The sequence below is a fragment of the Neophocaena asiaeorientalis genome, unplaced genomic scaffold, assembly GCF_003031525.2.
Source record: "Neophocaena asiaeorientalis asiaeorientalis breed wild unplaced genomic scaffold, Neophocaena_asiaeorientalis_V1.1 scaffold55, whole genome shotgun sequence".
NCBI lineage: Eukaryota > Metazoa > Chordata > Mammalia > Artiodactyla > Phocoenidae > Neophocaena > Neophocaena asiaeorientalis.
Window position 1 is genome coordinate 7665849 of NW_020175684.1, and position 23280 is coordinate 7689128.

Consider the following 23280-nt stretch of genomic DNA (forward strand, 5'->3'; position numbering starts at 1 on the left):
GTCCCCTGCATCGGCTGGCGGACTCTCAACCACTGCACCACCAGGGAAGTCCCTAATCTGGATATCTCAAAGCCTTAACTTTTAAATTTCTATAACAGGGAAGAAGTTGGCTACTTATATAAATCTTAGAAAATGCATATTTCAAAGGCCATATATAGAAGGCCATCTCTTTGGGAAGACAGGGCTGAGGTATTGAAAAAGCCAACTGCACACCAAGTAAGTACAAAAGACATCTTTGGTAACAGTTCTCAAGTGCATATAAACCTTCATCAACTATAACAATAAGTAATAGGTGGTATGTGTGCTTTCTTGGAAATCTGAGCACTTGATAAGACTATCTTATTGTTCTTTAATCATTTAGGCAGCTGTTTAATTAATATTCCTACGCTGGGGCAGTTTTCCATGTTTTGCTTCCAAATGATTTAATTCTCTTCTTCCAGTTACAAATCTTAGTACGAATGGAAGATATCCTCACAGCATAATATGGTAAATCCAACACTGAGATCACATCTATATAAAAAATATATATTTTGTACGAAATTTATATGTAAGTTAAAATAGCTAAAAATGTTTTTTTAGAGTCAAATTTTAAGAGGCGATTATGCTTAATTGCATATCTTCATTTCTTTAAAACATGTGAAAAATGAATACATGAATATTTCCTAGGGACTTAAGTTTGATTCATTTTATTCTTGCATACTTGTTGTCATTAACCCACAGAAAAAGCAAAATAAAACAAAGCAACAACAAAAGCCCTTGATGATGGTGATAGCCCAGCATGGGGTGTATTTTTGCATCAATAGCCTGATGCATTAAGCTCATTCAAATGCAATTAATTCCTTTGCATGAAATCAAGGGTCCAGGAGATATTAATAAAAGTTGAAAACAATCCTACCTTTTGCCTAAAACAGATTTTTATCCCAAATGATACAGTAAACCAACAGAGAAAAATAGGATAGGCATATCCCATGCTCATGTGCTCTGTGTTTACTCTGAGACTCCTAAATTCACCAGTTATTGATAAGAAAATCTGGCATACACCTTAGAAGAAATGTCCAGGAAAGCTAAGAGCCAACCAATACTCTGCACTCTTAGCAGTATGCTGCCTGCTCTTTTCCTGCAGGGACAAGGCTAATTATCAAGACTCTGGGAGTCATAGGAAGTCTGTTGACGAGTAAGTACTTGGAGGCCTGGCCTGGATTTAATAACTCAGGATTCATCAAGCCAGGCCTTTGGGAAACCAATGCACTGATGAGGTTTCCTAGTATGTGTGTTGTGAGAAAATAAACAACCCAGGAGGACTCATATAAACACTAATATTGAGAAGGCCGCAGAAAAATGAGCCAGAGGAAGACTGGGAGTCAGCAGAGAGAATAACAAAGGCAAGAGCATAATAATAGTGTGGGGAGAAGGCAGTGATCAGCAGGGTTAGACACCACTGAGACGTCAGGAAGGACAAAAAAATGTCTGGGCAAAGAGCTCGTTCACTGGAGCTGAAGGGATGGATACCTCATAATGGCGAACTGGAGGGAGGTGGATGTTGCAAAGATCAGATAGGAATGGCTGACTATCGTATCAAGAAGCACAGCTGTGAATGGGTAGAGCAAGGGTGGAATTAAAGATAGGGGGTTAAGTGACTGACCTGAGGACCCAGAGGTCTTTGATGAACAGGAAAATATGAGAAGGCTAAAAGTTGCTGATACATAAAATAAAATAAAGGGTCTACTGACCAAAGGTCTTTATGAAGTCAATCTCAGATACAGTGAAGTTAAAGAACCTACTGAAGAAAATGTATGCACTGGTACCCATGACTCAATTGAGAATTTTGACTAAAAATTTAAAATGAGAACAAAAATAGAGAAAGAAGCTAAAATTATTTAAATGGCAAAACAGGATAACTTCTTGGCATACTGAAAATTAGCCTACTGTATTAAATATGCTTAGATAATGCAGAATATCATAAGCCCCTGACTGACAATTAATTCTGTTTTCAATAAAGCAAGAAGAAAGAGTCACATGACCAACTCATAGGAAACCAGCAACCTGGAGCTGATGAAGATATACAATAAAGAAGGAGATCTTCAGTGACAGCAGAAAAAAAAAAAAAATCTCTCAAAGTAGTTAAGACTAAAAGGGGAAGATTTAGGGGAACTCCAGCTGGGTAACATTTTTGAAAATACATATACCCCTAAATTAATAAATCAATAGGATGGCCCAAATTTTAACGTCATGAGAAAATTTAAACCTCTAGAAGGGGAGTAATTAACATCTACATATCAAGTACCTACTAAGTACCACATTCACCTCATCATCTAACAAAGGCATTTCAATATGATAGGAATTAATGGTTAGTATACACATATATTATCCTAACTCTTAAGATACAACGTAAAAATGTGAAATAAGTTTGTAGATTCCATTACCATTATAAATGATACTTAGAAGTGGGTTTCTGTTAAAATAACCCTTTATTATTATTAGACTTAAAAGCTAAAGATAATGAAACTGCCATAAACTAATCTAATGGTATCTTTTATGTCCGAATACAGATGCCTCTGGTAATACTGGTGTCAAACTTTAAAATAAGACAGCCAGTTATTTTACCAGCAAAGTGAGTTTATTCAGGAATAGCAGAGGAATTGCAATTCGGGACAATCAAGCTATAGCAAATATCACAGACAAGCCCAGCAAATGAAGGAGAGGAAGGTTACTTTATAGAGAAAGAGGAGGAAGAAGGGCGGGGCTGATCTAAGCAAAAGTCCATTGACGGGAAAGGGAGAGTTCAGGGTGGTGATGGCTTCTCATTGGCTGAGTTGCAAGAGCAGAGGAATTGCAATTCAGGACAATCAAGCTATAGCAAATATCACAGACAAGGCTAGCACATGAAGGAGAGGAAGGTTACTTTATAGAGAAAGAGGAGGAAGTTGGGCGGGGCTGATCTAAGCAAAAGTCCATTGAAGGGAAAGGGAGAGTTCAGGGTGGTGATGGCTTCTCATTGGCTGAGTTGCAGAGTTTTCCATTGGCTGGGCTTGTTATTGGGCAAGGAGGAAATCTTCCTTCCTCCTGCTGGGGTAGTAGAGACCTTGCTGCTCAGAAATGTAAAGCTGCGATGGGTGGTGTGTACATAAGAGCTCCCACTTCAGGGATGCCTGACTCCATTTTAAATGAGGTTTCTCTTTATTAATTTTTACACTGGCTTTAAACTAGACACACATAGATTTCCCAGAGATAAGAATTTAACGTTCTTTTATCCAGGTCCAAAAAAATCTTAGTTTCTACCTAATCTGAGATTCCTATGTTACTTCTTCGTTGTTAAATAAAACCTGCCCTTCTCCTACTGATAAATACTGGAATAAGTAAATGACATTTATTTCTGTAATCTTGGAGATTCTTTTAGGCATGTGAAATTACTGCTTTACACCCTTTGCCTTCCCAGTGTTTACGCTATTTCTTCTTTAAGATTTCCTTCCTTTTAAAAACGTTACTTCTTCGTTGTTAAATAAAACCTGCCCTTCCCCTACTGATAAATACTGGAATAAGTGACATTTATTTCTGTAATCTTGGAGATTCTTTTAGGCATGTGAAATTACTGCTTTACGCCCTTTGCCTTCCCAGTGTTTACGCTATTTCTTCTTTAAGATTTCCTTCCTTTTAAAACATTCATCTAACTCCTCAATTCATTCATTCAATATGCACTTATTAGGTACCTACTATGTGCCATGACATACTTAAAGCTCTGGGAATATATTTCAGTGAATGAAACAAAAGTCCCAATTTTCATAGAGCTTACATTTCTGATAAAAAACAATTATTTCCAAATTTACAAGCATTGCAGGAAGGGCTTATTGTTTATTCTTAGTATAGCTCTATGATTATTCTTTTCCCTCATTAGGCCCTCAAATCCACTAACTGTAAAACTTTCTCCCAATTTACTACCCTATTATGGATCTGCTATTTAAAATCAAAACATGTTGAGGTGCTGTGTGGCCAGGTTACTACAGTTTATGGAAATATTACTCCAAAGTATAAGGAGTTTTTTCTCTAATCCAATATACCATCTGTTAAAAGAACTGACATAATTAAAGGCTTAAAACCGCATTGACTGTTCAGATATTTTTTTCTAGACACCACCTAAAAGAAACAAATGAATTTAATGTCTTTGCAAATAAAAATGTGATTTCTGTGCTATTCCAAACTTAATCAACCATCTTAGTCCTGTTCTAATTTTCCAACATTATGTACCAATATTACCGACACAAACCGTTGTCCCCGGAAAATGTTTTCTAATTCATATCTCTTCATTTTCTCTACTTATGCCTTAGGATCCATACTATGCCTCATCCTCTTTCCAGAAACTTCTACTGTATGCTCCAGCCTTATCTCCATTTATTCTTACAGCAATCCCTTATCTTACAGAAAAAGTTCATACCATCCGAACATAAAGCAAATTTGAAGCAAGTGTAAAAATGAGTAGAGATTTCAACAGATTTGTGGTTAGGAGAGAAATTCCAGGGGAGAGGAGTCGAGTTTTGATCATGTTGAGTTTGGGTCCTTGAACAAACACCTGTCACTAAATCAGCAGAGATCAGCATGTTTCCAGAGTAAAAACAATCACAACTACAAACCTCTACAACATCTAAAACAGTAAAATTCTGCCCTGAATTCTGTAAAATAGGTCTAAGGATAATTTTATATGCATATAGCCATAAATTATGCCCATAGAGAAGCAAACATCTTCTAAGGAAATACACAATACACAACAAGCTCCCCTCTATGAAATCACAGTTTAACTTTATCCAGCTCAAAGTTAGCTAAATAAGGACACCTCTAACACTACTTTCACTTGCAAATTCTAATCATAAAAGAAAATTTCTAGATTAAAAAAAAAAATCCCTGGAAGCCTAAACTCAACTTCTTCCTGCCATAGACCTACTTGATAAATTTCTCTGTAGCAAAAAGGGGTAATAAAAATCATTTATTACCATCTCATTTAGCTGTCTCTCTGCTATACACCCCCATATTTTTAAACTCTGTACTTAAACAGCTATTTTCTTTGCTTTTTCCACTTTCAGTCTTCCTAATGTGAAGGTGTGTCTACCCCTTCCCTTCCCACCTTCCTTCCAGTATGGTTTTATCATGTAAATAGCATCTGTATTGTGACACCTCAGTATTGTTCAGACCCTGGCAATGGCATAGTCTTTCTTTTTCTCTTACAGCTGTTTGTTATTTTTTAACTTTTGGTTTTTCTTTTTCTAAAGTTAATACCTGCCCCATTTTTACACTCACTTCATTTTCTCTTGCACCCATCAGTACTGCATCTTTCCCGAACTCTGCAACAGAACTCTATAACCACACTAAGTACAGGCAGGCCCATCAGGTACTGCATCAGTGCTATGGTATTTTTTGGTCTGGAGACCTCCCTCCTGGAAGCTTTTGCATTCTCCTCCAGTCTGGACTGGCTTCTCTCCAGACTGCAGCACAGCTGTTGCCTTGGGACTTCCCTTCACCACCAGGTTTCAAAGCTGAAGTCTGAGACTCATTGACAAAAGAAAAAAAAAAAAAGATTCCTGGGACACATCACATCACCAGCAAGAGCTGAAATTTATCAAGGGATGTGGAAGAGAAAGAAAGTTTAATGAAGCCACTCAGTGACTACCGTGATAAAAAAGAAAACTAACAGAATTTATCTCTAGACTGCTGAGTGAAACCAACACTAAGCACTCGCAGTGTCGAGTACTAAAATTTGAACATTGAAATACATCTTTACTCGGGCTTCATCTTGGCTGTCATCTTTATGTCATTTCTTACATTCATGATGTTTTCTTTTGTGCATACGTTTTGCCTCAATGCTCTTTGGTCAATTCTTTCATTACATACAAACATCAAATTACTTTTCTGAAATGCATTAAAATACCTCAGAGAAATTATTTCCCCAAATTTCACTGTAGTATGCTTGATATAATGAACTCTTCCCTTCATAGTAAATATGGTTATACTTTAATGGGTACTGTTTGGAGATATTATAAAGATATGCTGTACCTAATTAAACAAGATCAAAACTAAAAATTTTTAAGTCCACAAAAAAGCATTTCTCAGTACTTTTTCCTAAAGAAGAAATACATCAAAAATTTCCTGTAATTTGTGATGGCATTAAGTCTATGTCTATGATATTTTACATATTATTTACATAATTTTAAAAATATAGTTTGCTAATTAAAATATAGTGAAAACTAGGATTTTGTGGTAAGAGTCTGAGTTAATTTACTGAATTCCAATTGTTATGTTGGGTTTAAGCCACTTTCCCGTCCTAGGAACCATAATGATAGTTGTCTGTACCACTCTAGAGATTTTCTTACATTTTATATTCTCTTTCTGGTTACAATTATTCATGTGGTATAAAACATGGTACCCTGATTCCCCCCAAATCTTATAAACTGTCAGACAAATTATATTTTCTACTATAGTTCTTTGCAAAGTTATTTACTGGCCAAAACAGTAAGCAAAATCAAGAAAAGATCTCAAATGTGTTATTTGTTTTGGGAAATAACATGATGAAAATTGAGCTGTAAACACAAAAGGGAAAATCAGTTTCCTTTCTCTGTTGCAGGTAGGAAGTGATGGCAAGCAACACACCACCTAAAAAAGAAGTTCCCAGAATGAAAAGAGAACTTTGATGGGAGTCCATTTCTTTCTTGATTCCCTACCATAATCACTTCTACTCAATCACATCAGGAAAAAAGAAAAGTTCATGACAAAAGACACAGCTTGAGGTTAGCTGGAAACATTATGGCCCTTCATATTAAATTCATGTTAAAACAGCAAGCTAATGATTACCATGGTTACATTATGCAGATGCAACCGGGAAGCAGCTGTTTACTGGTTGGCACAGAAAAGTAAATGTTTCAAGACCATCAGATCTGATATGACAGTACCGATTCCAAACACATAGAGAAATTAAAAACTCAAAATAACATACATCCACTCTAGCTGATGTGTTACTAAATCTAAAGACATTTTTGCCCTTTTTTAATAAAGTAGGTGAAAATGTGACCATGTGAAATTTAAGCTACACGTGATTTTTAAAAATTTCTGGTATGTCAGCATCTGTCTGTCTGTCTCTTTATATATGTGGAAACAATCTAAAAGCAATATAAAAAATAAAAGAAATTAAACACAGAATACATTTTTCATGAATTTGACTGCTGTTTATAAAAGCAAACAGTAAATAATTGGGGTCATAATTTACTTGTATGGAGAATCCATAATAATCTCAATTAAAAAACATTCATATCCCAGTATCTCTTGGAGAGAGCCACAGTACATATATACAACTCAAATAGTGCTGGTATTTCATATAAAAATGGCAACCAGAGCAGCAGGTGATTCCTGAGTCTCTACTCATCTTTTTTATTATGATTGAATTATTAGCTTAAAAAAAAATGTTTTCTACTCTCAAAAATTCTAACCTCAGTTGCCGAAAGACAACAGTTAAATATCATGTGCATATACATAAAAGGAAAGAGGTATATATTCGATGCCAGCCTGAAAATAAGTAGTTAGATATAAATTTAAATTTAAAATGATAACATAATAGTATTTACTATAAATGAAGGAAAACACTAATGCTTTTAAAAAACTAATACCCTATCATAACCGACTACTCCCTCTTCCTGAAAATGATGCATACATAGCCTTTAAGGTCCTACCTTCAGGACTTTCCTCATCATTGTCTAAATACCTAAAACATATCTCCATTCTTGCCTCCATCCTTGAAATCCTGGCACAATGCTACTTCTTGCCAAGCCTTCCTCAAAGTCTTAGCCAGAAGCCCCTACTCCTACATTATAAACCCAGGAAGAGGGACCACATCTCACCTATCTTCAGGGTCAACCACATGCAGGTGGTCAATAAAACCTTACATAATGAATATATAAATTACAACTCTTACTAGTCACTTTTGTAGGGTTTATTTCTTTGTGAATAGTCAATTGACTGTTTCCCAAGTTGGAAATTAAGAGAAAAAATATTTCAAATAGTCTCTTTATTATTAACAAATAGTAGAAATTATGAATGGTTTTTAACTCATTATCAAGAAAAATATCAGAGCTAAATATAGAGGTATCTGTATACTCAGGATCACATATCAGTTAAAAATTTTCCTCCATATTTTAATACATACAATTAAATAGTACATATCTTTTATAAAAGCAACTATAAGATGTGCAACACCTGCAGGTAATAACTGTTTGTAAAAATCAAATGAAAGCAAATATATCTACCACGATGTTTGTCACAGCATCATTTACAACAATCACAACAAAACAAGCAACCTAACTGCCAAAAATAAGGAATAGACACACTGTAGTGCCTGGTGTAATGCTAGATTAAAAAGTGTTTTCAAAGAAAATTAAATTTCATGAATAAAGTATAAAAATGTTAGGTGAAAAAAAAGCTGGCAACAAAATGGGGAACAGAATTACATAACTATTAAAAATAATAAAAACAAAACATATATGCCAAAAAATAGAATGAAAGAAAGCCAAATGGTTTTTTGGTTATTACTTTTTGGTAGTGGCCACATTTTCTAAACTTCATACAATGAACATGTGTTACTTCTGTAATCAGTGAATTTCAAGCACACAAGTGCAACCTGCAGCACATATTACAAATGAGATGCCTATTAACCTCAGTATATATACTTTTCAATGCATTACTGAGAAGTGTTAGAACAATATCATGTCAAATAAACTGAGATTTCTTTTTCTTGCCTATCCTCTAGGACCCATGCAGATAACTGTGTATTTTAGTACGACACTGACAATGGAGCACACCCATAAAGTATAACGGCAAATTTTCGAAAGTAGTTGTTTTTTTCTTAATGACTCATATTACGTAATAACTCCTAAATATACCTCCAGTTAAAAAAGACAAAACCAAACATTTCACTAAGTAAATTATTCATGCTATCATAGCTCTTATCCCTACATAGCATAAGTTATTAAAAGTCCCAGAATAGGGACATAATAGCAGATACAACAATTAAAACGAGAAGAGGAAGCTAAATTGGCATTGGAGGCAACAAAATCACTAAATTTCTCTTTTCTAAGTTTGATTTAAAAAAATCAATCTTTCAACTCATTCCCCTTCACAAACTTTCAGAAAACAAATCAAGCTGGAGCCAGCATAACTGGGACCAACACGGATCACTGATCTTGGCAGATGGCCTAAATGGAAGGAAAACATTTTTATGGGTTTTTCTGCTTAACCAAATGGGAGGGCCTTCACCTTCTAAGTCCTTCCCCACCCAGAAGGAATCTATAGGATAAATGTAGTCTTCCTATTCAACAATCCACCCTGAAACAAATGTAGCTTCGAGATGCAATTTTTTGAGAAAACAAACAAACACACACAAAACAAAAACATTAAGCAAGATCAAGGATCTTTTCTGGACTTCCCTGGTGGTCCAGTGGTGAAGAATCCATCTTTCAATGCAGGGGACTCGGGTTCGATCCCTGGTCAGGTAACTAAGATCCCACATGCCGCGGGGCAACAAAGCCCGCTCTGGAACCGGCGCGCCACAATTACAGAGTGCATGCACCTCAACTAGAGAGCCTGCGTGCCGCAAACTACAGAGCCCACGTGCTCTGGAGCCTGTGCCCCACAACTAGAGAGAAGCCCTTGTGCCACAATGAAAGATCCCATGTGCCGCAACTAAGACCCAACACAGCCAAAATTAAAATAATAAAATAAATAAATACTTTAAAAAAGGATCTTTTCTGAAGAATTTTTGATGATTAATGCTGCTTAAACTTGGTTAAAGGTAAGAAGGGAGACATTATCCTTTTATTTCGGCAGCATGGTGTTTCTAAAATATATTTTCCCATGAGAAGTTATTCCTACTATAGAAAACTCCTAAAGCATATCTACCAACAGATAAAACAAATTAAGAATCATCCTGTGTGTCCTTTCAAGCCTGTTGACTCTTTTTTAACCATCACTATACTGAAGGTAGATACAAAATTTTATGTACTGATTTCATGGCCCAGCTTTTTCTGAACATAAAACTATTTGTTTATTATAAAAATTAATAGAAAAGGCCTTAAATAAAATAAAAATCACCTGTAATCCCACTGTTTGGAGATAAACACTGGTGAGATTTCTTTTCCATGCATATTTTGTTTTACACAGTTGAGAATCAGACTCTATAAACTGGTTTTCGAGTATGACTAATATTCAAAGTGGAAGATCACATAAAAAGAAGTCTGATGTCTCTATGAGGTGGGTGATTAGCCTTCCCTGATGAAGAAATGCTCAGGGATTCTGATCATTCCTTATGAGAGCACAGTGTAGACAATCCTTAAAAATATAGAATATTCAAGGGTTTGTATCCGTCTCGTGTGCAGAGGCCAGGCTCATCAAGCATCGTTCCCACTGAATATTTATATAGCCCCAGTGCATACATCTTCCAGGACTTCATAAGGGATCAGATCTACAGAGTTCAGAGGTCATAGGACTGGAGGAGCCAGAGGCATTGACTAGCTATCCTACTGGATTATCGCGCTGGGGCACCTGGGCATTTAAAAAAATCCGTAGAGTCCACAATAAAAATGTTCTCCCATCCCTATCCCCATTCTTAAAGTTAGATGGAGTCTTATGTAGCAATCTTGAATGTTGTTCTGCTGTTTACTGTGTCTCAAGAGAATTGTTTAGGATAAATCCAAAAAACTACGCTGGTACAATATCTGTCAAAGTATCCAAATACATGCTTTTCACACTAAAGAAGATTAAGATAGCTGTAGATAATTGACACAAAAGTAGTCACCTAGAAAACAAAGTTTGCTTGCCTTAAAATTTTATTAAAACAATAAAATTCAAAATTAAAAGGAACTGAATAACTTTCATTTCTCATCTGACCATATCTGAATAGCTTCCTTGTCATTACTACTTGTAAGTTTGGAAAGCCTTGAGTATAAAATGAAATAAAATGAGATTCACGGTAGTAATTCCTTAATTTCTAATTCCTTTGGATTAAACTATTAACCCTACTTTGCCCCCATAAATCAACAGTAACTCTCCTTATGCAATGTACCTTGCCTTTACTGGACAGTGGCAAATGCAGAAGAGCATCAGTTTCAATAGCAGGTCTATAACACCATGAAAAGTAGTAATTCAAATGGAAAGGGGTTGAATGCTTTGCAAAGAAAATATTCTTGAGTAATAATGATGTGCTTGAATCCCATATGAGATAATTAATAAAATGTTCAAATGATTAAGACAGATCTTACCGTCTGGTGCCAGAGGCATAACTAAAAGCAAAGGGTGAAATGAGAAAGCCAGCTCACTCTCAAGGGAAATCATCCACTCCATGGGAGGAAAGGGGCAACAGCAACCTAATACGCTTTCTCCATCTAGACAAGGAATGCAAGACACCTTAGAGCAGGGATGCCCAAGGCAAATACATGGCTTAGAGAAAAATAACCCAGTGTGGCACCGGATCCTGCATCTGATAAAAAGGTCAGGAAGGCTGCGTGCTGAACATAACAGGCATTTTTCTCTCTTCAAGCTTTGCTCTGAATTTTAATATGCTTAATGTTTAAGACAATCTTGTTTTCTAGGTAGCACCTTTCTAAGAATGAACTTCAGTAAAATAATCTCTTTTGTCTAAAGTATTTATTTAGATACAGCCAGAAATTTTAGAGGGTACTTATGGTAACGCTAAACAGTAATTTTTTGTTCAAGCAGCAAGTAATATATAAGAATGTTGCCTATTACTACCACAAAGTGGAAACCTGATTACGCAGAGAAATTTATCCTGGAACCATGGAGGTTCCAGTGACATGGCTGTGTCCTTTATGAGACACATTTACAGTGAGATTATTTTTAAAGTGTTACTTAGTGCCTCCAACTCATAGCCTTTCCTCAATGATTTGATTTTGTAAATCAGGTGGTTATTGGCTCTAGTACAATTCTCTTCTCATACTGTAAGGAACACTGGATTGAGAATTGAAAGACCTTGGGCTTTGGTCCTTATTCTACCACTAAATAGCTGTGTGAGTTACTGCAAGAAATTCAATCTCGCTGACCCTCATTATTTGTGCCTGTGAAGTGAGACTAATAAAACCAACATTGCCTGCCTCACAGAGGAAGTATTTCAGTGGGTGCCCTATACAAGTATAAAGAGCTTGACAGTGCTATGTGTAATAGATGTTAAAATCTAGGGAGGAAAAAAGAGGGAAGGGAGGAAAGAAGGAAGGAACAAAAGGGAAAGGGAAAGAAAGAAAATAGGAAAAACAATATATAAACTTGGGACTGTGTAGTATTAATGGAATTAAAATAATATATAAATTACACACTTATGTTTTCCCACTCCTTTTCCTGAAAACAACACACTGTGGTATTCACTGTGGCTATATTATACACCATCTTTTATAATATTATTAGTTGAAGAATGAAATTTTGCCATTTGCAGCAACATGGATGGACTTTGAGGGCATTATGCTAAATGAAGTCAGTCAGACAGAGAAAGACAAATACTGTATGATATCACTTATATGTGGAATCTAAAAAATACAACAAACCAATGAATGAAACAAAAAAGAAGCAGATAAAGAGAACAAACTAGTGGTTACCCGTAGGGAGAGGGAAGGGGGGAGGGGCAGGGGAAAAAACAGGGTTATTATGGGATTATATGAAATCATGTGTGTGAAACTTCTGAAAATTGTAAAGCCCTATAGAATTTAAAGAATCTTTCATTTGATTAAAAAAAAGCAGGAAAAAAAGACTTTTGGAAAATTTGGTATCACCTAGGAATCAAGTAGTACCCACATTCCTCAATTCTAATCTAAGCTCAGTAACAAAGTAGAAAGCATTGTACGTTCTATTGATACTTGTCATGTTAGGGTCTAATTTTTGGTTCAGTGGAAAAATACCAGGGATTCATACAGGCCAGGTACCTACTGGAAATACTTATGATTATCTAGTCCCACTTGTAGTCAAGAAGCGGTAATGTCGATGTGTTAATTTAATACCAGCTACTATTCCAGACCTGGGGAAACTGGCTAAACACATCACAAGTGACGTCTTCTGCAATTATGCAATCTGTTCAAAAGATGAAAAAGAAATCTGATACATGCTGATGCCAAAGCCTCAGCAGGAATCAACTCCTTCCCATCCTTTTACACAGCCTTTCAGGGAAAGAATTATTTTATCAGCTTTTCCATTTCCTCTTGCCCATCTTCACCCTGCACATTACAGCTCTGTAAATATTTGTGGAATATAGCTCTGTAAATATAGTGGAATGACGCATTTTGAAATGGCCCTCTTTCCACAGTGGTTAAGAAAATACGGTGAGGACAGGTCATTAACATTACTATCAAATAAGTGTTTTCTGGGTAAGATTAATTATCAAAAACCAAATTACTTAGGATGGAGTTTTCCCAAATGGTACATAACTCAGCTGATCATGATAAAAACATGTATCTGATAGTAATCATAGCACTATCACAAAATTTCCTGACTTCATATTTAGATCTGAACATATTCTAAGTATCTTTTGTTCCTTCTCACAGCGGTTTTTCCCTTGGAGTTTCAATACTCCTGCCGTAGGAAGAGAGCTTTCCAGAGACGGGGAAGTGTATGGAGTAGGGGCGGAGAGAGTGGCTGGCAGAGGGGATACAATCCATCTGGGGTCAAAAGAAATTTGCCACAATAGTGGCACTGTGGTCGTGAAGCATGATCTTAATGTGGATTACACCTTTTAGTTAATTCTGAGAATTCAGAATAGAATTATGAAGCAGGGAGATCTAAGCAAAATGTTATGAGTTTACTTCTGAAACACAGCTACAGTTGTGAGTGTTATATCAGTTGTCATCAGCAATAACACGCATCCAGAGACCTAGTACCTATTCCCAGTGAGCTTATATCATAAAGAAAATGTTATTTGAAACATTTCATAGAATGGGTAAGTAAGAACCAAAAGATTGGCCCACCTAGTTAACTGGATCCCGATCTACTTCCTAACTTATACTGAATGAAATGGTTTTTAGGTTTAACAACTAAATTAGACTGAAATATACAGTTCCTGAAGACAGCTGACCTCAATATTTCTTGACATTGGAGTTCTGTACCTAGTATTTAAACATTACTTATTTTCATCTTATTAAAACTTCACTTCTTGACCAGTCAGACAGAAATGGCTTAGAAGCCTTGTAAAGTATCTAGGAACAACAGATAAGGAGGAACAAGGAATCTCTTCAATTGCCAAATGTTTAAGAATTTGGTTTTCTACATTTTCTTTATCATAAATCAACCAGATGAAATATTCATTCATTGGGCATTAGCCCAGTTTTCTATTAATGTCTCAAATTGTGTGCAGGAATGAACAGTAATCAGTATGTTCTTATGACATTCATGTTTGACCCAAGTATTATACAGATCTCCAGAATCTGTCATCCTGACCCTCTAAGTTTGCTGCTGGGACTCTTTTTTAAAGACAGATCCCTTTCAGTCTTTACAACATGTCACTGGAATGAATATCCACATCCTCCACAGATAAATCACTATGTCCTTATTTACAACTATCCTACCGATGAATAAACTTCGGGAAAACATCTAGATGCCAGCTATCAGATCAAAGACTGCTGATTTTCCCAATGCCTGGTTACATAAAAAAATCAACTAGGAAGAGACAGAACCAAGTCAGATTAAATATAGAGTATGAGAGTATTTCCAGAGGAAAAACTATTATACCACAAAAAACAAGTCAGTTTTTAAAATAACAAATTAAAGTAAAATTTGAGGTCAGAAAGGAACACACATTTAAACCTTAGTGATCAAACTGTTCTCTCTAGTTTGAGGTAAGCAGGAAAAAAAAAACAAACAAACAAACTCTAATTCCCCAATTATCTTCAAACAGGAGGTGTAGTGGGTTGTTGTAGAAAGAGATTTTTAAGAAATTAGCAAAATGCACATTAGGCTCTCTTTTCTATGACGTCTATTGAAGAAACACACAAGGTCTTAATTCTACCAAGTCCAGTTAATTAGTGTGCATGAGAATCATCTACAGAATTTGGTAAAATTAAGATTCTTGGGGGCTTCCCTCGTGGCACAGTGGCTGGGCGTCTGCCTGCCGATGCAGGGGACGCGGGTTCGTGCCCCGGTCCGGGAGGATCCCACGTGCCGCGGAGCGGCTGGGGCCGTGAGTCATGGCTGCTGAGCCTGTGCGTCCGGAGCCTGTGCTCCACAAGGGGAGAGGCCATAGCGGTGAGAGGCCCGCGTACCGCAAAAAAAAAAAAAAGATTCTTGGGCCCCATGACTAGGCATTTTCACTCAGCAGTTATGGCACAGGTCCACAAATTTTTAATGATAATAAACACACTCGGTAAATTCATTCTGAGGCAGGAAGCTCAGACATACTGCGTCCAAAATATAGTCCAATGCAGAGTGGCAATATGCTGAAGGAAGAGCCTGCATATCTGATTTAATAATTAGAGCATCCTTCCTTTTCATCCCCAAAGCCCATAGCCAATCAACGCCAGCTCCCAGGTCAGTCAGCTCACCTAAGCAGCGGTAGGGAATCACAATGTGGGCATGGGTCTTGCACTGCTTCCGGCCTCTCTTGCACCAGTTTTGGATGGTCACTGGTTGGTTGGCTTCCACCACATTGGTGATCTGCAGTTCAGGATAGACCTGGGAGAGCATACAAAAAGGGTAAATTGTTACCTGAGACAGGGCTGGCACATAAGCACCCCTTGAACCGCCACTGTTATTCTAAGGTTTTCAAGCCTGCTCTAATTGTGATCTAGCTTGGGGAATTCAGGGTAAAGAAAAAGATCAAGAACGTATCATTCCATTCAAAACATTAAGCAATATAACTTTTACTTTATTTTACTGCACCCATTCCAGATTAACATATTTTCTAGGGGAGATAAAATAGAGAGGGAGGAGGGGGCCCTCTTAAAAGCATGGGGTCATTTCAATGCAAAATAAACTGGTGTGACGATGATACTCCGTAATACCCTAAATAAATGTTATAGTAGATACACCTGGGAATATTACCATGCCTTAAATTCAACCCTCCCATGTCTTACTCAATTAGGCAAATATTTCACATACAGGATATGACACACAGCAAGCTTCCTACATAAAAATCTTTCTCTTTATTCAAAGTAATTTACATAAGAATAATTTATCAAACAGTTATCATGACTGTCATTTAGATAAAGAATTGCATTGATGAATCTCTTCCCTTGAAAATTAAAACCCTTTGCTCTGATTACTGTTCTCAACAAATCATGGTGTTTACTGAGCACTTGGAAAGAAATGTGAAACTTGATGAACTAAAATATATTTGTGAAAATATCAAATCCCTTCTATTTATTAATAATAGTAGAGATTTGAAGGAAAAATATAAACATAAAAATTTATTTCTAAAATGGGCTTTCCCTTGCATAAATCTTGCATTTCACCGGGATTGCTGTTTTGCCAGTTAAATACAATGAAGAGAGAAAAGCATACGAGAACTGAGGGTAGAACCAAGGGAATGGTTACAATAATGGGCCATGAAATCTAAAGTGGGACTATGAAGGTTGAGATACACGTTTAAAAGGCTGTAGTATCAATGAGTCCTGGTGTGCACTACAGAATTTTGTCCTAAAGATACCAAAGAAAATGGGGTGGTTAGAAGCAGTACTTGGAGAGTCAGAGAGCTGAAATTAAGATTCTGGGGAAGTTACATTTATTGGTAATTGCAAGGAGTATAACATGAGTATCAGAGGGCATGGCTGAAAAAGAATGATAAAGGCAAGATCACAGGAGGAATGAAAATTAAAAAAACAGAAGCTGGAATCTTGGATCATCAAAGTTGATATTAAAATCACCTAAGAATGGGGCTTCCCTGGTGGCACAGTGGTTAAGAATCCTCCTGCCAATGCAGGGGACACGGGTTCGAGCCCTGGTCCGGGAAGATCCCACATGCCGCGGAGCAACTAAGCCTGTGCACCACAACTAACTGAGCCTGCGCTCTAGAGCCCATGAGCCACAACTACTGAAGCCTGTGCGCCCAGAGCCCATGCTCCGCAGCAAGAGAAGCCACTGCAATGAGAAGCCATGTGCTGCAACGAAGAATAGCCCCCTCTCACTGCAACTAGAGAAAGCCCACAAGCAGCAATAAAGACCCAACACAGCCAAAAATAAATACAAATAAAATAAATAAATTAAAAATCACCTAAGAATTACAAAAGATGCAGTTGACTGAATGACAGAAGGTCAGGACCTAAAACCTTCAAAGACTGCCACTGCAGTAGAAAGAGCTCTCCAGATGCCTCCAACAGCTGGAGGAGAGGGGTAAATTAGTCCAAGACCATGTATTTCACAGTTTGGGTGGGGGACATTTTAGGGAGAAGGAAAACATGGTTTGGAAGTGAAAATGAGTGAGAAGGAAGACATCCCTACCTCTAGGCACAATGCTATGAGGGTTGCAAGGGAAGAACTACCTGAAGAGGCTACAGGGGAAGCAGTGCCTTTGGGGAAACACCAGGTTTCAGAACAAGAAGATACTGTCGAACAGTATGGAGGTTCCTTAAAAAACTACAAATAGAACTACCATATGACCCAGCAATCCCACTGCTGGGCATATACCCTGAGAAAAACCCCTCAAAAAGAGTCATGTACCAAAATGTTCATTGCAGCTCTATTTACAATAGCCCGGAGATGGAAACAACCTAAGTGTCCACCATCGGATGAACGGATAAAGAAGATGTGGCCCATATATACAATGGAATATTACTAAGTCATAAAAAGAAACGAAGTTGAGCTATTTGTAATTAGGTGGATAGACCTAGAGTCTGTCATACAGAGTGAAGTAAGTCAGAAAGAGAAAGACAAATACCATATGCTAACACATATATATGGAATTTAAGAAAAAAAAATGTCATGAAGAACCTAGGGGTAAGACAGGAATAAAGACACAGACCTACTAGAGAATGGACTTGAGGATATGGGGAGGGGGAAGGGTAAGCTGTGACAAAGCGAGAGAGTGACATGGACATATATACACTACCAAACGTAAAATAGATAGCTAGTGGGAAGCAGCCGCATAGCACAGGGAGATCAGCTCAGTGCTTTGTGACCGCCTGGAGGGGTGGGACAGGGAGGGTGGGAGGGAGGTAGACGTAAGAGGGAAGACACATGGGAACATATGTATATGTATAACTGATTCACTTTGTTATAAAGCAGAAACTAACACACCATTGTAAAGCAATTATACTCCAATAAGGATGTAAAAAAAAAAAAAAAAAGATACTGTCCACAGTATGGGTTATGGATAGAGGAATTTTTCTTATGATTGCCAGTCACATTCAAAGAGAGCATGCCATGATCCTGTCTTTATTTGAAATGTTGATATTTTGTTCATTGTGGAGTTTGGGGCATTAATTTTTACTTTTTAGTGCATTAAAGGAGTTCCCTGGTGGCCTAATGGTTAGGATTCTGAGCTTTCACTGCCGTGGCCCAGGTTCAATCCCTGGGCAGGGAACTGGAAATCCCGCAAGCCATGTGAAACAGCCAACAATAAATAAATAAATAAAAGACAAAATGGTTATATTTTTTAAAAATAGTGCATTAAAATATTATTTATCTTGCTTCCTGATTGCCTTACTTGCCTCACCGTTGTCCCAACCCCGAGGTCAATCAATTAAAAAATCAGACACTGATAATGAATAAAAGCTGTGGTACATTCAATGGATTACCTAGCACTAAAAAGAAAGAAGCTATCAAACTATGAAAAGACATGGAGGAATCTTAGTTGAACATTACTTAGTGAAAGAAGCCAGCGTGAAAATACATGTATGATTCTAACTACATGACATTCTGGAAAAGGCAAAACTATGGCGACAGTAAAAAGACCAATGGTTACCAGGGGTTAGGGGGAAGGAGGGATGAAGAGCAAGCACATAGAGGATTTGGCGGGCAGTGAAATGATTCTATATGATACTGTAATGGTGAATACATGTCATTATACATTTGTCCAAACCCATAGAATGTACACCACCAAGAGTGGACCTTAAGGTCAACTATGGACTTTGAGTGATAATCACGTGACGATGTAGGTTCATCAATTGAAATAAATGTACTACTATTCTGCTGGGGGATGTTGAGAAAGGGGGAGAAGCTATGTATGAGTCAGGGAAGGGGGTACTCAGTAAATCTTTGCACCCTCCTCTCCATTTTGCCACAAACCTAAAACCGCTCTAAAAAAATAAAACGCTCATCAGTGTAGTATAAGGCAAATTCAATGAGGAGGTACATGCTATGAAAACACACAAAAAAGGATATCTAAATCAGATCCTGGGCGGGTACTGAGAAAGTTATTCTTCCAAAACACTTGCCAGTAACTTAGCTCTAAATGGAAACAGTTCCTTCCCTTTATTTTATTTTGTTCTTAAATATCTTAACTCTTCAATGTATGCATTTCAGTCGTAGATAATGCTCAACTTGAAATGCCACTAAAATTTAATATCCCCAGGGTTTTTTCCTATATGATGAAAGGTGAAGAGTGGCTTTTTGTTCAGCAATATAATTCTCCCACCACCTCTCCTTGTTTATTATATCACAAAGTACAGCACTCATGAGTCATAAACTTTATGACACTAGAGAGCTTGCCATGAGGGACACAACATTATGTGCAGTAAAGTGTGCGTTGCTATATTTTTCTAAAGGGGTTCTATCTGCCACTTCACAGAAATATCACCCTGCTGAAGATTTTCTCAGGAGTTTTGTTTTCTATTAAAAAAACTCCTACAGGCACAGTCAAGTCATATTTTCTTCTTTTTAATTTAAAACCAAAAAGCTATCTGTAGGGTACAAATTGATAAGTTAAAAAAAAAAAAAGGTCTCTTGCTCATGATGTGCTCCATCTTCAGTGTCCTAAGGTATTTCACCAATAGTATCTGGTACAACAGAGCAGTAACTTATTCGGTGGATAATTTTCTAGCAGATAGAATTGCATAGAGACCAGTTAAGATCAGTGAAGACACGGCTTCTCCCCTGAAGGTCACCAGAGAGCTTCACGAGGTGATCAGCCAAACACAAAATTCCCTTCCAGTTCCCACCCGGAAATCTAGGACATATGTGTTATTTACTGTGCTGCAACTCCTCTCTCCAGAACGTGGACAATGATGATTGTTAATAGGCAGTTGGAGGAGATTATAAAATCTGAACCACGTGACTCCCACACGTAGTTTGCCTACTGCCTTAACAATGGAAACGGAAGTGGCAATTTCCATGCTTCCAGCCACTTTTTTTTTTTTTTTTTGCGGCACGCAGGCCTCTCACTGCTGTGGCCTCTCCTGCTGCGGAGCACAGGCTCCGGACCCACAGGCCCAGCGGCCATGGCTCACGGGCCCAGCCGCTGCGCAGCATGTGGGATCTTCCCGGACCGGGGCACAAACCCGCGTCCCCTGCATCGGCAGGCGGACTCTCAACCACTGCGCCACCAGGGAAGCCCCCCAGCCACTTTTATCCTGAGACAAGGAGTTATTAATTCGACTTTGCCAAAGAGTATAAAAATTTGCTGTTCTCAATTCAGGAGATGTATTTTAAACAGGGGAGGAACACCAAACATTAAAGTGACAAAACTTCCTCTGAAGCACATCTAGTCCCAGTTAATCACAGTGATTACCACATGCACAAGAAACCTCCAAGTCAGAAAGCAAAAACCAGAACACAAAAACACAACAAAAAACATACTAAAGTTTCTGACAAAAATTCCGAGTACTAGATCTTATTTTTTATTAAGCAGCTCCAGTATATCACCAGAGACAAATAAGCGTTTTTGTGTTATGAGACAAATAAGCATCTTATGTTGAAAAAGTAGCATTGTCTTCGGCAAGAATAAAAATTAAAGTAATTAGGCATGCAAATGTGCTCGTGGTTAGTTGAGTCCCTGACTTTTCACCATAATTAAGTATAAGCATAGCTCAATGTTTTACATTTTCTTTGTGCATCTGACATCTTAACATAGGAAATAAAGATATCTGAGATCCCTAACCTATTTAATTTGCATGTTTTCCAACACATGCAACTGCATGTATTGCTAACACAACAAGCATTACTGATAATTTGCTAAAACAGCAGGCATTAGCAAAACCCGACTTTTATACAGCCCCCTTCCTTTTCTAAAATGTATCCTATGTGCATCCCAATTATGAGTGACTGTTTTTTATTATTAAAAAATTTAGATGACAACAGCTGTATTAAGAAACACTTAAAGCAGAAACAAATCCAGCTTGTGCCAGTTACTTAAAAGGCAAACTATCCTCAGTTCCTACAAACCTTCCTGACTTACACAGGCAGCCGCTGAAGAAATACACACCCTGTGCCCCAAACACACTCTTCTTAAGACCCTAACAGCACACTTCAGATGCCCAGGCCCCGTAGGGTCTACCATGTGGACAAACCTCCACTCACAGTGTAATAGATGTCAATCCTTCTCTCCCACTTCAGGAATGCTTTATTGTATTTATCGCAGTGCTCGTCACGTTGGGGTTAGGTACACACGTGCACCACCTCCCCAGTGAAAATACACTTTCCAAGGGCAGGAAACACAATTTCCTCCTCCTTCTGTTGCTCCACCTTCATTAACGTTGGTTTAAGGTGATCAGGAGGCTGCCAACATGCCTGCCCCTCTCTGCAGCGCTCTAGCCCCCCCGTCCTCTGGAAGAGCACTCATTAGTGACCATATTGTAACTCTGCAGCTCGGGCCCCATAGCTGGTTACAGCCTGAGGAAAGCACACTGAGGACAGCATTCTCCTTCCTCGAGAGTTGTGAACTAACACATCCAGGCTCTGGTTAGATGAGGGAGGATACACGGCTGGCAGGCAGGGTAAGTCATAGCCAGAGATGGTGCCTGTCAAAACCCGCAGGGGAATGGGAACTAGGCCTCTGGAAGAAGCAGGGAAATAAGAGGTACAGAGAGAGAAGCTAAGATGCGACAGCTGTGTACCCAAGACAGAGGTAGACAGCGGACAAGACAGGGACCACCTGAGCACCTCTAACGCCAGCGAGGCATGCCGCGTCTCCTTCAATAAGCCCCCTTTTAAACATAAGCTATTTTGGTAGCTTTATTTCCCTTCCGAATGAACAACACCCAAGAAAAACGCCCAGCTCAAAAGTTGGTTCACTAATGTTCCCTTCCCTGATCACTTCAACCTCTGAATCCAAAGCATTTTATCCGATCGCTTGTATTTGATCACCGACCACTTTGCACCTCCTATTACACTGATGTGTCTTCCTGACCCATTAGAACATACACTCCTTGAAGGCAGGGACAATATGATTCATATTTGTGTTCCCTCAATGGTGGTCAACACTGTGATAGCACAGTAAGTGCCTGATAAATAGGTAATGATTATTTCTTGCTAAGTTCAGTCCATTAGACATAGGGAAATTTAGTATATATTAAGCTCCCATTGGGTATTATCAATGTATCTCTTAAAAAAGATTATCTGAATAGTATGATATTATAGTTGGATTATAAGCTTTTGAGAAAAATAAGCACTCAGTGCCTTCTAATATTATTCTTCCAGTGATAATGATAATATTATCACTGGCAACTTTTACCAGTGATAACGTCTTATATAAAAAGCAATAGATTAATGTTAATAAATGTTAATAAATACACAGCTGAGGAAGATACTTAGGAAGATTAAAAGCCAAGCTCTCACTTAGGCTAAGGTGGCCCATCTGACTGGCCCAGGCATCTGTAACAAGCAGTTATTTTGGCCATACAAACATGTTTTATCTTTGAAAGCAAATCTATCTGTACATATATTTTAAAAAAAAATTTTAAGTGAACTGAAGAAATTTCAAATACTAACAACCAAGAGAGGTAGAGTAGAAACAATCTTAGATCCATATTAGAAGGTTGTAGTTGGTAACTTAATTGGTTTTCCTCACTACAGAAAACTACCTTAAAATTTGGTCACCATCAGAACATTTTCATTCTAAATTTTAAAAATCTAGAGTCTCCCTTTCTCTCCCTCTCTCTCTCCCTCCCTCTTTCTCTCTCTCTCTCTCTCTGTCTATCCAAATTGAAAATATATTAATCTCAGACAAGATGACATTTAAGTTGTTAAATACACAAACCAAGAAAATACATGGATGATATTTAAGAAAGCCAAGAACATATAGGTATATATACAGAAATATAAAAAATATTTAAGACATATATTGTTAGAGTCCTACAAAAACTTTCCTTTATTTGCAACATTAAAGACAAACAG

General features: G+C 37.7%; 1 protein-coding gene across 7 annotated transcripts in view; it reads right to left on the bottom strand.

The window, feature by feature from the left end:
- Positions 1-23280, bottom strand: part of APP (amyloid beta precursor protein) — a 275159-nt gene that overhangs the window by 182423 nt on the left and 69456 nt on the right. For all 7 annotated transcript variants that reach the window (XM_024732020.1, XM_024732018.1, XM_024732017.1 and 4 more), the window contains exon 4: positions 15558-15687. In XM_024732020.1, coding sequence (XP_024587788.1) covers positions 15558-15687 — 130 coding nt within the window. The remainder of the gene's footprint in view (positions 1-15557; positions 15688-23280) is intronic.